Below are 15,504 nucleotides of genomic sequence, written 5' to 3'. Positions count from 1 at the left end.
CGGCCGCCTCTTGAGCTACTCTCATATCGTGACTCTGGAGACGGATGCGATCGTCCTGGAGCTATATCCTCATCAAATCCTTCCGACGAGAAAGTATCTCTCGGACTACCCCTCTTCACCTTGGGATATCTCGCATCGGGAGTCGGACTTGGCCGCTCCGCTAAGGCTCTTCCCGCGACCCTGAGACCTGGATTGCCTCTCTCGCCTCTTTTTTCCCGGTTGGAGTGGTATCGAACGTAGATGTCTCCGTCTGCTGGTGGAGCCCGGCCAGTTTTCCGCTTCAGGGCGTCGACATGTCTCCTTCGGGCTACGTCGTTGTCAATTGGGGACAGACTCTTCTTTTTAGTCGCGCTCCCGGTCCACTCATAGGGGTCGCGTGGAGGCGGTCGAGTGTCTCTAGGCGCGCTCCTTGTTGGTTGTCTTCCTCCTATACGCCCCCCCCGTCCATCCACAGCCCGGGTTGGCGAGCCGATGCCGTATCTGGGCTTTGAGGAGCGTTCTGCCCCAAAAGGGATCGAGGGTTTGTGGAGGGCCCTCGCAATGGCGGTATTGGTGGTTATATGGCGGACATTGGGACAGCGCGCGACTCGCAGACGGTGTGCGAGTTCAGCTCCAAGAGATGGGGAGGATCTTAGCATGACCGTGGCATTGTTGGTGGAGAGGTGATATAGCGGTGGTGATGTAGATGATCACATGATGTAGCGTGGAGTGCAAAATAAATTTGGGCCGCTCTGGCACGGGCCCATCTTCCATCGCGTCCGTCCGATTGATAGCGGTTCGCGTCTCGTCGCAAACCTCGACCAACACGCCCTGTCGTTACCACCCTCCGCCTTGTTCGAGACGTCGCGCATCAGCAGAGCAGCTAGGTAGGCCCCACGGCTTCTCTCTGTGTGAAAACCAGCTACTGACCTCTCTTCTCCAGCTGCCTGGACCCTCAATGAACTCTCCACCGTCAACCAGTCCCTTACGCACCGCATCCCGTAACCACGTCGCCGAGTCGCGCTCACAACGCGCGTGATATTGACAGTCATGATGGCGAACGTATGGGCCGGAAACAGTTTTCTTGGCCGCAAGGCTCGTAGCGGAACTTCACAATCAACATCGCGCGCCGCGTCGTCGAAACGACCCTCACTCTCACCGGGCATGTTCATTTCGGGCCCCAGCTCGTCACGAAGCGAAGAAGTAGAGGTGGTTGCATCCTCGTCGCGGTCTCAGATTGTTAGGAGAGCTATTGCGGTTGAAGTAACGCCGCTGGAACATCCGGAGGAATATGAGTACTATTCAGAGCCCGAGGACGTCGTGGAGACCGTGCTCCGAGACTATGAGCAGTCCGATGGCACGCTCATGTACGCCGCCTTGTTCACAGACGGGCGCAGAGTAGTGGTATGTCTCTCGAGCTGATTTCTATATCCCCTCCCTATCGCCCTTACCTCCTTCGATACCGCGTCCCTTTCTCGTAGCTCAATCACGGCATTCCTACAGGTCTTGCCCCTCCTCACTTTCCTATCTCATCCACCATTTCTTTTGCTTTTTTACTCTTAAGTGCCCTGCTCCGAGTTACTACACGTCCACAATCTATTCCATCTAGAGTCTCGGTTCATTCTTCGTTCAATCACTCCGCTTGTCTCTCTGCCACCACCAATCTCTCGCCGCCTATAAATTCTCGGCAACACCTCGCTCCAGGCCTTTCGCACTTTCACAAAACACCACACAACTTCAAGTCTATCCACATTCGCTAACAAACTTGAAGTTGCCCTTTGAACAACTCATCGCAACAGACGACGGCCCTGTCGCACTCGAAAAGTACATCAACAAAGTCGATTCGGAAGAAGTCTCAGCCTCCGAAAGTGAGGCGCCAGCGATGAATTTGCGTCCCGCACGCAAGTCTGCGAGACAGCCAGGATACATCGACATTTCCAAGATGAATCTCTCCGGCGACGAAGATGAGCTGATAGCTGAGGCCGGGCCGTCGCGGCGCACCCGTGGAAGACAAGCGAGTACCAGGTCAAGAAGCCAGATCACGGTAGAGTCCATCTCCTCCGGTGGAAGTGAGAGTTCTGCGGCACGACCGATTCGTGGACGACCAACTCGCGGAAGGACTACCCAGAATGGCCGGAGCACTCGCACTGCTGCAAGCGCCCCTTCAGTCGAACCACGTCGTTCTGGACGTCAACGCAACGCACCTCGGTCCAGTGAAGAAGACGAGGATGAGTTGCAGGAGAGTTCGGACAGCATGAACATCCTTAGGTCAGATGTCATCTCTCACAAACGGAAGCGCGGCCGGACCTTTACTGCAAAAGAAGAGAAGATTCCTCGAACGGGATATCGGCAATCTGACCGGTCGACTCGAGCCCAGAAGAACATGGAAGAGGCAGGCCTGGACGATGTCTACCGTTCTGATTCTGAGCGGTCCCAGCCAAACGCCCCAAAGATTGTCAGCGTAAAAGAGGTGTTCAAGCCAATCCCCAGCAACAATCCATTCCGAACACTCCACGTGCACGGGTGCGACGTTTGTGGTGGAGGCACGCAGGCCGGTCCGCTAGTGCACTGCCAGGGATGCTCCCTTTCATACCACAAACCCTGCCTAGGTAACCGCAGTGGTAGGGAACATCTCGTCACCAAGATTGGCGATGGGGACTTCGTCCTGCAATGCAAACGATGCGTGAATGTGCCGCAGAAGAAAGACCCCACAGCACCCGATATGGCTATGTGTCAGGAGTGTCAGGAGGTCGGACCTGCATGTTCACCATTCAGAGAGAGAAAGACGACCGTGCAGGAGCAGAAGGAGAGGAACGAAAATGGCGGCGAGGATACTATCACGATAGTTGACCCTAGATTGATCAACCAGGCCAGCAACGTTTTGTTTCGCTGTATGGGCTGCTCGAGAGCCTTTCACTATCACCATTTGCCTCCGCTTTCAGCATACACCATGGACATTTCCCGCGACAAAGACGAAACCGCGGAAGAACGATTCCATGAATACTCTAAGAAATGGCGGTGTAAGGACTGTGACGACAACAAGAGTCGCAAGATTTCAGGGCTCATTGCTTGGAGACCGGTTGACGTCGATACGTACTACCCAGGCTCCCCCTGTGCTACGGTTAACGAAGACGACAAGCAGTACCTCGTGAAATGGGAGAACCAGTCCTATTTCCGAGCAACCTGGCAATCAGGAGCCTGGACTTGGGGTTGCACGGCCGCGGCAATGCGCAAGGCATTCTTCAATAAGGACCAAGGGCCGAAGTTGAGAACTGAAGACGCGATACCGGAAGAGTACTTGCGAATCGATATCGTCCTAGATGTCAAGTTCACCAGCTATGTTGATGTCCGCACCGAAGACATTGACAACGCCCGCATCAAGGAGGTCGACGAAGCTCTCATGAAGTACAAGGGACTCGGCTACGAGGATGCCGTTTGGGAGAAGGTACCGACTTCCGAAGACGGAGACCGTTGGATCGACTTTGTCACTGCGTATAACGACTGGGTTGCCGGACGATATGTCAGAATTCCCAAGCAAGGACCAATGAAAGTGAGACTCGACAAAGCGAGGGCCATACCGTTTTCAAAGCTCGAGAAGCAGAAGCAGCCGGAGAACTTGATTGGTGGAGAGCTGATGAAGTATCAAATTGAGGGGTTGAACTGGCTTTACTATCAGTGGCATTCCCTCAAGAACGGCATTCTTGCCGACGAGATGGGCTTAGGAAAGACGATTCAGGTCATCGCCTTTCTCGCTACCTTGGTTCAAGATCACAACTGCTTCCCGTTCCTGGTAGTGGTCCCCAACTCCACTTGCGCAAATTGGCGACGCGAGATCAAGCAATGGGCACCGGCCCTCCGTGTGGTCACTTACTTCGGATCAAGCAAGGCGAGAAGTATGGCATATCAATACGAGATGTATCCGGAAAAATCAAAAGATCTTCGCTGCCACGTCGTTGTTACATCTTACGATGCTGCATCTGATGATTCTTGCCGCAAGTTCTTCCGAGGCGTATCTTGGGCTGGACTTATTGTCGACGAGGGCCAGCGTCTGAAGAACGACAAGTCGCAGCTGTACGCTGCCTTGAATACTATCAGGGCTCCATTCAGAGTCTTGTTGACGGGAACTCCCCTCCAGAATAACGCCAGAGAATTATTCAACCTCTTACAGTTCCTTGACGACACGAACAAGGCTGCGGAGCTAGAAGAGGAGTACGCCGAGATGACGAACGACAACATCAAGAGTCTGCACGACCTTATCCGCCCTTATATCTTGCGTCGAACCAAAGCTCAGGTTTTGACCTTCCTTCCGCCCATGGGGCAGATCATCGTGCCAATATCGATGAGCGTTCTTCAAAAGCAGCTCTACAAGTCCATCCTCTCGAAGAGCCCGGATTTGCTCAAAGCTCTCTTTTCAACGACAAAGACCAACCTTGGTCCTAAGGAGCATGCAAGCTTGAGTAACATTCTCATGCAACTCCGAAAGTGCCTCTGCCATCCCTTCGTCTACAATCGTGCGATAGAAGAGCGTACGGACGTTGCTACCGTCTCTCACCGCAACCTGGTGGAAGCATCCGCAAAACTCGAGCTCCTAGATCTCTTACTGCCAAAGTTGAAGGAACGAGGGCATAGGGTACTCATATTCAGCCAGTTTCTCGATATGCTTGATATTATGGAAGACTTCCTCGATGGCCTGGAGATGCAGTACGAACGACTTGATGGAAATATTGGGTCTTTAGAAAAGCAGAAGCGCATCGACAAGTTCAACGCTCCAGACTCGCCGCTTTTCGCCTTCCTGTTGTCCACACGGGCTGGCGGAGTAGGTATTAACCTTGCGACTGCAGACACTGTCATCATCCTCGATCCGGATTTCAACCCTCATCAGGATATTCAGGCCTTGTCTCGCGCTCACCGTATTGGACAGAAGAAGAAGGTTCTCTGCTTCCAGTTCATGATCCGTGCTAGCGCCGAAGAAAAGATAGTCCAGATTGGTCGAAAGAAGATGGCTCTGGATCACGTTGTCGTAGAACAACTGGACGCTGATGATATGGAGGAACACGATGTCGAGTCCGTTCTTAAGCATGGAGCTGCAGAACTTTTCAAAGATGACGGCACTGATCACGATATTCGCTACGACGTTGCCTCGATTGACAAGCTACTCGACCGCAGTCAGATCGAGAATACCAAGGCGGGCGAAGACGACTCTGCAGAGTCGCAGTTCAGTTTCGCGAGAGTCTGGGCAAATGATCAAGGCACGCTACTGAAGGACATCGAGGCACCAGATGAGACAGCTCCGGATCCATCAGTTTGGGAGAAGATTCTGAAAGAGCGAGAAGCAACCAGAGCGGCAGAGGCTCTAGCGAGAGCAGAAGCTTTTGGTAGGGGCAAGCGTGCTCGCATGGCTACTATTAACTACAATGTCAACGGGCAGGATGCTAACGGCGATGGCTTCGGCATATCACCCGCCAAACCCAAAGGCCGCAAAAAGGCTCAAGATGAGTCTTCTGACACCGACTTTCAGGCGGAACACTCCGACGTCGAAGAAGCTGACGAGAGCCCTGATGAAGATGAACCCGTTCTCATGGAGGAGCTGGCAGACACGGAGCGGAGCAAGAGGCAAGGCAGAATAGCTGGCGGCATTGTGGGCGCCCAGTATTCCTCAAAACACAACTCAGCCGGTAAATACAACTCTTCATCTTCAACGCTAGCGCACTCCCCTCGGAATGGTAAAGCCGCCGCAGTAAGAACGCCCGTCAAGAAGCAGAATGGTGTTGCGCGACCCGTATTTGTTCCTCTCGACATCAGTCCGGGAGGACTCAAGGGTTTCAAGAATCCATTCGGCTTCAAGCTCGGTCGCGGCCGCGTTTCCCTCCCTATCATACCCCAACCCATCAAAAACAAACACAAGAAACCCACCCCCCTCATCAAGAATTCGGTTTCTACCCCCATCGTCCTCTCCGACACCGACGAGCCTCCAGCCCCTATTAACAAACACATTGCAGTCAAACCCTTCGTCCGATCCGCTCTCCCCGTCCCGCCTCAACTCGACCCCTACACCGCTCAGCAACTCCCGGCCTGCCCGGCCTGCTCCCTGCAGCACCCACGCGGCGCGTGCTCGCTCAAGTTAGCCGGCGTCGAACACTGCGGGCTTTGCGGCATGGCACACTACGGCACCCAGCGCACGTGTCCGCATATCCATTCCGAGACGCAGGTCCGGGACATGCTGGAAGCGCTCAAGAACAGTACGGAGAGTCGTGAGCTTGTTGAGAACGCGGCTAAGTATCTTAGGGGTGTGAAGGGCACGCTTGTGCAGAAGAAGAAGAAGGACCGGGAGAAGGCGCTGGAGAAGGCGCTGGGCGTGGGGACGGGCAATGCGGGTGCGGGTGCGGGTGCGGGTGCGATGGCGAACGGACAAGTGAATGGACAAGGGCAGGGTGCACATCATGCGCCGGTGCAGTTGAATGGGAACGCTGCTGTGAGCAATGGCACGTCAAAGGCAGGTAGAACGGGTCCGAGTGCTGTGCCGCCGCCTGCTGCGCCGCCAGTGCAGAGGGTTGTGCAGTCTGTTAGTGCGGGCATAAGCGGGGCTATGGGAGGAACGGATGAGATGGATGAGCAGCAGGTGGAAAGTGCGCTGAGAGGCTTTTTGGGGAAGTAGGTCTTCAGCGAAGGAAGGTTGAGGCCAATGGATGATGATGGTGATTTTCTGCGATTATGCTACTTGGAACGGAAGTTTCGGGTACTTTGACGATAACTGGCGGTTTCGGATGGTCAGTTCCTTCAACTGGATATTCTAAGGCGGCATTGAGCTTTAGTCAATTGTAAGGCTTGAGCATAACTTTATTGACTGGGGCGTTTTGCAAACCAGAGGCTTCTTAGGGTCGGAGGCTTTGGGCATGCTCTGCTGCACAAAAGCAGCGGCAATTCAATTAATTAGATGCGATCATGTGCTGCTGGATCTTGATATTGTTGTGTGGTATGGCCGTGAAAGTAGTGGGATCGGTGAAGGGGGAAGATGAGGTCATGTTGAGTGTGCAGGATTGGACGAAGATCGCTTCAGGATGGAATGAACATGGTACACTCTGGTGATCGGACTGTGGTGTTGATCAAGTGTGGGGCCAAGGGGCGTAGGGCTGGCAGGGGTTGCGGGAGATCGGCAATGGCGCATGGGTGATCGACGTCAACTCCAAGATCTTATTGCGGAGGTGATGGGATGCAGAGTGTACACATCACGGAGTTGGGTCCGGAGATCACTCAAAGCACAAATTAAATGATTTAGTACAGTTAGATTCACCAAGTTGATGAATAATTCACTACCGACCACATAGGCGCCGACAGACAACACCATCGCCCTACCCGCTCCAAGTCCGCCAAACTGGTTCAGCCCAAGGGTATTGCCAAGACGCCAGAGAATGCCATGCCATGCCAAATACCTCGTTCGCGTGTACGTCGACCTTCCTTATCTTACAGAGAGCTTCTCCGCATGTGCAAGGTTGGTCTATGCTTGTGTGTACATGCGTACGATACTTGACGCTGGCGGTTTGTTGCAAGCAGACAAGGAAATATGACAGTTATGGAAAAGTAGTAGAAGTAAGACAAAGTGAAAAAAGTTAAGGAAAAAAATCATCCGCCACCAAGGATCACAGGTATCCTATGCCCAATCATCTCCGCAGAGAAAATGATACCAACCGCCAGAAAGTGTAGTTCAGGAAGGCCGTCCAAGGAAGGTGCAGTATTGTACTGCTGAACAGAAGTAAGGGTATCAATTTGAGAACCTCCGCAAAGACTTGCGCCTAACATTACCTTCGCCAAACCCCACAATGAACTCCACGCCATGCAATGTTTACAAACAGCCGCAGAAGTATGCCGTCGAAGCATCCAGAAGCGCCTACTTCGGCTTCTGAACGCGACCTTTGGTGGAAACGCGGCTCTTCTTAGGCGTATGAAGGCCCGGGATCTGTGGAAGGAACTCGATGCTCGGGAGCTCCAGCTTGTCGGTTGTATCAGCCTCGATCTCCTTCTTGATGATATTGATCGTCTCGCGGCAGAACTTCATGTCCCTATCCGGGCCCATACGGTCCTGGAGTTTGATGAGCAGGCTCATGGGCGCCTCTTGGCTCTCCCCCTTGGCGGGGATGCACGACGGAGTATCCGCCCACCTATATTCCTTGGTGGTCGGGAATGCCTGCTCGCGCGCGTACTCGTTAATGCGCTTCTCTTCAGACTTCTTCATCGCGATCGTGTACTCGATGCCCGGGTACTGGCTCTCGATCTTCTTGAACATGTGCTTGATCAGGTCGATCTTGGTCATCTGCCACTGGTGCTTGCCGTAGCAGCCGCGCTGGTAGTGCTTGCGGCAGTACATGGGCCAGCCTTTGATGGCGCGGGTGCAGGCCTTGTTGCGGCCGAAGTGGTGAGAGATGGTCTTGCGGGCGAGGTCCATGGTGTACTGGCCGGTGTTGCATTGGCCCTTGGGGTTGAAGACGCATTCGAAGTCACGAGCTGTAGGAGGGCATAGATTAGGAAATGTGTTTTGAGGAGGGTGTTGGGGAGACTTACCAGCACGAGCTTGGGCCTTAGTCATCGCCGTGGCGGGCTGGTCGTTGGTGAAAGATTCATCCTCGTCAGTAGCGTCCAGAGTGTCCTCCGAAGGAATAACGAGAGAGTTATCCTCCATAGAAGTGTTGACGGTAGTATCTCCCAAAGAGTCGTCCACAGTAGTGTTGCCATCGGCGCTGCCCTCCATAGATGTGTCCTCATGTTCGGAAGGCTCAGGGGTTGGCCCAGCGGTGCCTTCGGCGATAGAAGGGGTCTTCGAGACGGGCGTGAGCTCGGTCGGGGAGGCCTCGCGAGGTGGAGAGAGCGGATGGGTGTTGGCGTCATGGTTATTCGGACCTGTTGGTATGGTTCAGTATTCATTACTCTGGTACGCGCGTGTGTACCACTTACCACTCAGGCGCACTGGGAGCGTCTGCTCCACGGAGTTGACGACATTGTCAGAATTTCCGGAGTACTCTGAACGAGGGGAGGGTGGGGTGGATTCGACGGGAGCGTTGATAGCAACAAAGCCAGACATGCTGGTTGTTGAATTCCGGTGTTTGTATGACGTAAAAAGGGTCAGGACGGGGTGGAGGGGACAATAAAGTCAAAGGAGGATGAGCAGAGGTGGCTAAAGAGACACGGCCTGCGTGAAATAAAGTTGCTTGTGTGGGTTGTGGTGTTGCTGCGAAAATGTGGTGCGGTGATTGCGAGGATGTAGTTGTGTTGAACGAGAGGAAGGTCTGGAGGAACGAGGGAAGACTTTTATGCCCCGAACGACGACGGATTTGCTGGCAGGTCTCATTCACTCGCCCCGGTTGCATCCGCTGGCCGACTGGCGGACTTCCGTGACTCAAGCCGAGCTGGAGTGTGACGCCGCTTACCACAGGCACGGAGGAGGCTGTGGGGGGTCCGAATTTGCTCTTTACCTTCATTCGAGGGACAGTCCAGCTGTCATCGGCAAAACAAGGCGTTAAATGATCCAGCAAATGCGTACTGTTGGCTGATATGTTGTATGGAGAGGCTTTGACGTGGTCTCTTGCTTGACCAGGCACGCTCATGACCGCATTGGCACATGCTGCCATCTGCGGGCTTTCTGCCAAACACGGCATACCTATCGAGGCAATGCTCCCGCTACGATGTTACATGTCTTCGCGCTATGTCTTTCAGAGCGTGCTTTGAAGAATCGCGGGTGTCGCGACTGGCAAAGGGGTGACTAAAGAAAATCTAGAAAGTGAGCACCCAATGGTGGGAGTAGCAACGGCTGAGCGATCCGATGGGAAAGACGAAGATTCGAAAAGTTTCTCACATGTTCAAGAGCATACGCCGCCATCACGTCCAGAGGTACGGTTCCGAGTCCCACAGAGCGCTTTCGATATCCCAATGTATTTCGTAGATAGTCGTACGAGTTGCTTGCAATGATACGAGGATATTACGTATCTTGAAGCGGCTCCTCGCAGAGGCGGAAAGTTCCTGCGACTAGAGTAAAGACGCCATACGATCCCAGCCCTACAGAGCTCCATCGTCCTCGGAGCGTGGAGCGGCCAATCCCCAGAGTCACAAGACCTACGACCCGTGACGGCGCCGGTAGTGTCCCTCAGGCCGGCACTCTCGATACCACGGGCCGGCCTGGAGGCGACACCGAGGAGGCACTTGGCATGGCGTGTTCGTGAAGATGCGTATTTTCAAGGTAGTTCCGTGCCGATGTGATGTGTAGGTAGAGTTGTCGGCCTTGTAAAGCCACTTGGCAGGGGGCGCAAGCACGAGACGGCGGCGGGAGGCGCGGATGAGTATGCCGGGCTACGTTGGCGCAAGGAAAACGAGGTTCGAAGTAGCATGTGCGTCTTCTTTGCCAGTTTAGGTGATGATTGGATCTCTAAAGAGATGTCCGCGCTCGGAGGTCTTGTGAGGTAGCCCGTGCGGGCGGGCCTCAACTGTCTTCACTTGAACAGCCAACAGCAAGAAGACAACACAATGATGCCTTCATCGTCGATAATTTGCCAGGGATATCGAGGTTCTTGTTGGCGGGGTAGCGCATCGCGTTGGGCTCCGTGAGTATGGAAAGCGATCCTGGCGTTCTGGCATGGGGCCGACATCCACAGTAGCCACATCACAGGCGTTCAGATCCAAATTCTGAGTCGAAGATTGAGCTATCTATCTAACGCACTACGCGCTAATTGCCGTTCGGCTTCAGGGGCACAACTACGGAAAGTACCAACGTGGCATGAGTAGAGCAGTCGTTAGACGAGGATACATTAAGAAAATGACAGTGAGCGTACGAAATACACTCTACTAACCTAGCACTCACAAACCATCACACCTACGCAGGTGTTTCGCTCTTTGATGGTGCGCCTCTACAGCATGCTTATTATTTCCATCTCTTCAAGTCGGCCGATTCCATCGTTTTCTGCTGAGCAAGAAAACGAAACCACACGATTCAAGACAGAGATACCTACTACCCCCGGTCAAACACAGCCATTATATAGTGCTCATATTCGCCTTGTCTTTCGTATGCGACTCGATAAGGACGCTCTTGCGAAGGTCCCCGTCTCCCGCGATCTTGGTAGCCTTTCTACTATGTCGCCACCGGATCACTTCGATGTCCGGGCTAGTTCGAACACAGGATCGTGTGATGAAAACTTATGTTCAATCTGTACCCGAAGAATCAGGTTAGCTCTGCTATTTGAAGAAGAGTTCAAGACGCGTGGAAGACGCACTCAATACACACGTCCAACGCAACAGAAAACCAAATTGCCCATCCAATGATACAGCATACCGCCAATATAACGAAAGAGGATAGATACTTACATTACTGAGCATGTCGAAGGCACGCTCTCGCTCAAAAAGTTGCTGATGGCTCAGTGTTTGGAGAAGCGAAAGGAGGAACGTTGAGCCTTGCCTTCAATCACGTGACTATACAGTAAATCTGTCCAGAAAGGCGAACGACGACCAGTATAATGCACCTGTATTTCTCAAAGTACAGAGCAGGTAATTTTAAACATTTTTCCTCCAATCTTATGGTTTGCTCTAAGTTGAAGGGCGGTAGTGGCGGAGGTAGCATCATTAAGCGTATTTTCCAGCATGCTGGCCTATCAATTATCAGAGAGCTGACTATTTCTAAACAAGAAAGGCCTGTTAGCTTTTGAGAACACCGTCTACAGTCGAATCTCCCAATATCTCCGTGGTTTGACAGCTTCACCCAAAGATCACATGATGAGTAGATTGCAGGACTAAAACGTCCTCACGCGATCCCACAAAGGGCTTAGTATGCTGGTCCAACCTAGATGATCCCGACGTGACTCGCTTCTGCCTAGTTCTAACTCATCAACAACACGACTGACACGTCTGTCGTCAAGCATGAGCCTACCGTCTTCAAATTAACGTTTAATATACCTTTCTTCCGATTGACTACAATACCACGAGATAATCATTCGGCCGATGGCCGCCTAAAATAAATTGCCACCGACTCTATAAGTTTCAGCCTTCTTAGTTAACCTGGCATCAATTGCACGAGGAGATCGACCATAGGCTCCGATATTTGCGCCAAAACTCAAGTCTTTACGGCCGTCTACCTCTGTCTTTATTGCTTCAATGTACAGTACTTTCGGGATTTAGAGAGGGTTTCCGATAATCGCTCTGAATAGTGTATAATTCGCCAAGCCGCCTCAGGCGGAATATCATCAAGATGGCAGGCGAAGCTCCTCGCACCGGCAAATTTACGTTCGTCATACCAAAGGGCTCGAAGTCTATTCCAATCGTAGCGCCCGATGCTACGAAGCCAGTGATTGCTCCGGCACCAGCCGTTACGGCCGATCTGCTTCCTACTCCACCGTCCTCGCGTGATGGTATCAAACGACGAGAGAAGCGCGCCGCGAATAAAGTTGGCGGGACCAAAAATACTGCCCATAACGTACTTCCAATTAATGGAAATCCCACTTCTACATCAAGCGTCGCCAAAAAGGCTATCTCCCCGACCGGTTATTCTGCCGAAAAAGAACGGGATGGTTTCGAATTTGACGTCTATGCCAAACCTTTCGTACCACAGTCACTCACTATAATCAACGCTCAGCCTGCCATCGTCGTCAACACTGAGTCCAATCGTGTAATAGACTTCCATGCCTATGTTCGAACTTTTGCAGGGAGTGCATTCTTGCCCGCCCGGCCGCCACGTGGTCTAGGTGAAGGTTCCGCAAGAAGCCCCAGGAGTAAACCAATTACGTTACTAAAGACAAGCTATCAAGCTTATTTCGAAGATCTGCTCCACGCAGAAGCTCAAGCCAAGCAGAAAGAAAATGAGAATTATACTCTCTACAAAGTGCCGATTACGGTGGCAGATCCATTGCATGGTACATGCCAGCTCTATGTACCTGGTCTTCGAGAGGACACTCCCATGATTGAGATGGGTGACCATGTTCAGCTTAGACAGCTGCGGCTCGACCGCTTTGGTAATCCCGTCGCGATGGACCTGTGGCTGACTCCAGGTGGTGGAGCAAGTAGAGGTCTCCCTTGTCCCGGGTGGACCGGCTACGAGTACAATGCTTTGGTTGTTTCCATAAATCGCGCACAAGAACTACTCTTCCTCGAGATCCAAGGGCTCGTACCCGAAAGTCTGATATTCAATGTAATATTCCGAGTACAGCCACACCGGATCAAAGCTTTGAGAACTGCAATAGCCATGGCCGACGCCTATATGTTTCCACCGAATATGTTTCCACCACATATGACTGCCGACCCTAGCGTCCCACGGGACTTGACTCTCGCTACGGTAGCGGTGGATAAATCGGAGTCAGCTCAGCTGATTAAGAAAAGAGCAGAAAGTGAGAGGCAATCAACTCTGAATCTCATATGGGTACGGAAGATGTTGTTTCCGAACGAAAGTCACACTGTCTTGCAAAAAACACTGCATAAAATACCTTTCCGCAGGAGGATGTTCGATGCGAGACTCAATTTTGAGCAGCTCAAGGCCATCGACTCCGTGTGCAGAAACGAATATGGCACACTTCCGTTCCTCATATCTGGTCCGCCAGGGACTGGAAAGACAAAGACTCTTGTCGAAACAGCATTGCAACTCCTAGCATCTAAAAAGAGGGCCCATATCCTAGTTTGCGCGCCTTCAGATCCTGCAGCGGATACACTGGCCCTGCGACTCAGTGTACATCTCAAGCCACATGAGCTACTTCGACTGAACGGGCCTTCGAGGTCATTCCCTGAGGTTCCTGGGCAATTAATGCCATACTGCTATATCGAAAAGGACATGTTCTACATTCCTCCGATGCCGAAGCTTACGAGATATGAGATCGTCGTCACTACATGTAGAGATGCTGCCTTTCTAGTCTCTGGCAGGGTAACCAACCACGATCTCCACAGTCTTGGAACGGGTATGCAATCAGCCCTACATCCTAATGATCCCCCTAAAGGTGCTTGGGAACCACATTGGGGTGCTCTGTTAATGGATGAAGCCGCCCAAGCCATCGAACCGGAGGCGCTCATCCCACTTACAGTCATTGCGCCCCCACCCGCAACTGAACTTACATTCGACCCCCAATTTGTTATGGCCGGCGACCACAAGCAGTTAGGGCCATGCACCTCTTCTAAGTCCTCAGAGATCGAAATGTCTCTCTTCGAACGTCTCTTCACTCTTCCCGTTTTTGCCGAACATCCCCTCGCCCGCAATAACGTCAATCCCTCTGCTTCAATACCCGTCCTCACCAAAGCTATGCTCCCCATCGCTCGTCCTTCTTTTACGAATCTCACCCGCAACTACCGTTCTCATCCCGCCATCTTAGCAATACCCAGTTCCTTATACTATCACGACACTCTCATCCCCGAAGCCACGAATACGGACTCCCTCCTCTCGTGGAATGGGTGGCGCGGCCGCAAATGGCCTGTCCTGTTCTCATATAATGCGGGTTTCGATGAGATCGAGCAGGACGGTGGCGGGTGGTATAACAACCTCGAGGCGCGCATGGCATGCGACTACGCACTAGAATTACTCAAGACAGGCATGATGCAGCAGCAGGACATTTGTATCATGAGTCCCTTCAACGCTCAGGTGCGGCGGTTGCGAGCTCTGATTCGCCAGCCACCGTATCAGCTATGGGACGTTAACATCGGCCCGGCGGAGGCTTTTCAAGGTCTAGAGAGTCGGGTTGTCATTGTGAGTTCACTTACCTTTCCTTGTGCTCTAGACCCGATTTCAAGAGTTGAACAACTGACGACCCCAATTAGCTCTGCACAACCCGCACCCGCCCTCGTTTCCTTCCCTCCGACGCTTCTCGCGCTCTCGGCCTCGTCAACATGCCAAAACGCATGAATGTCGCTCTTACTCGCGCCAAGCATGGCCTCATCGTTATCGGCAATCCGGAAGTGCTGACGAAAGACGAAAACTGGACCGCTTTCTTGGCGTTCTGTGCGAGGAACGGATTGTGGCACTATCAAACCGATCCACGTGGACTAGAAGTGCAGCAAGCGTGGGTAGATGCATTGAAGGTTAAGGGGACGATTGGGGAGTCAGAAAAGCAACTGGTGAGACGAGAACAGGGCGGCGAGGAGGGCGGTGGTGGTGGTGGGAGGGTGCTTGGGGCAAGGGCGAGGGCTGAGGGAGAGGGAATGTATGATGCCGAGGCGGCAGAGATGGCGGGGGATGGCGTGGAGTACGAGGAAGACGAGGGAGAGGAAGAAGGCGATGATGAAGACAGCGACCTTGAACACGAATTGGGCATTGATAGGATATTGCATGAGGACGACGTTCAATAGCGGTTCATTAATTGACTAGACTTTGAATACCAAGGGCCATTTTGGGTCTTCTTTCTCAGCACATTGACGCCCGTCGGAGCGCATCTCATTCATATGTTTAATCTACGATCTCACGATAGCTGGATACAGATTCTATCCTCTCAACGCCTCGTAGTCGTAATGAGATTCAAAATCTGTCCAGTGCCTCTTCGCCCTCGTCACACCCATCGTACCTAGACAAATACTATTGACAAC

At 52.7% G+C, this 15,504-nt stretch overlaps 3 protein-coding genes across 3 annotated transcripts; 2 read left to right on the top strand and 1 right to left on the bottom strand.

The window, feature by feature from the left end:
* Positions 1 to 1,143: 1,143 nt before the first annotated feature.
* BDZ99DRAFT_383682 (uncharacterized protein) lies at positions 1,144 to 6,634 on the top strand (the record flags this gene model as incomplete). Its single annotated transcript, XM_033715344.1, has 2 exons — positions 1,144 to 1,383; positions 1,751 to 6,634. The coding sequence occupies 2 exons, from the start codon at positions 1,144 to 1,146 to the stop codon at positions 6,632 to 6,634; spliced, it is 5,124 nt and encodes a 1,707-aa protein (XP_033579668.1).
* Positions 6,635 to 7,727: 1,093 nt separating this feature from the next.
* On the bottom strand, positions 7,728 to 9,079 carry BDZ99DRAFT_272353 (uncharacterized protein). The gene is made up of 3 exons (XM_033713900.1): positions 8,926 to 9,079; positions 8,536 to 8,871; positions 7,728 to 8,478 (listed from the first exon to the last, which is right to left on the bottom strand). The coding sequence occupies exons 1-3, from the start codon at positions 9,050 to 9,052 to the stop codon at positions 7,865 to 7,867; spliced, it is 1,077 nt and encodes a 358-aa protein (XP_033579667.1). The 5' UTR covers positions 9,053 to 9,079; the 3' UTR covers positions 7,728 to 7,864.
* Positions 9,080 to 13,217: 4,138 nt separating this feature from the next.
* On the top strand, positions 13,218 to 15,387 carry BDZ99DRAFT_461354 (P-loop containing nucleoside triphosphate hydrolase protein). Its single transcript, XM_033719604.1, has 2 exons — positions 13,218 to 14,671; positions 14,743 to 15,387. Exons 1-2 carry the CDS (start codon positions 13,235 to 13,237, stop codon positions 15,268 to 15,270), a joined length of 1,965 nt encoding a protein of 654 aa, XP_033579666.1. The 5' UTR covers positions 13,218 to 13,234; the 3' UTR covers positions 15,271 to 15,387.
* Positions 15,388 to 15,504: the final 117 nt, after the last annotated feature.

This window comes from Mytilinidion resinicola (genome assembly GCF_010093595.1).
Source record: "Mytilinidion resinicola strain CBS 304.34 unplaced genomic scaffold BDZ99scaffold_6, whole genome shotgun sequence".
In the NCBI taxonomy this organism is placed as follows: Eukaryota; Fungi; Ascomycota; class Dothideomycetes; order Mytilinidiales; family Mytilinidiaceae; genus Mytilinidion; species Mytilinidion resinicola.
Note: the sequence above shows the minus strand (reverse complement) of the source record. Positions and strands in the feature narration are given on the sequence as shown.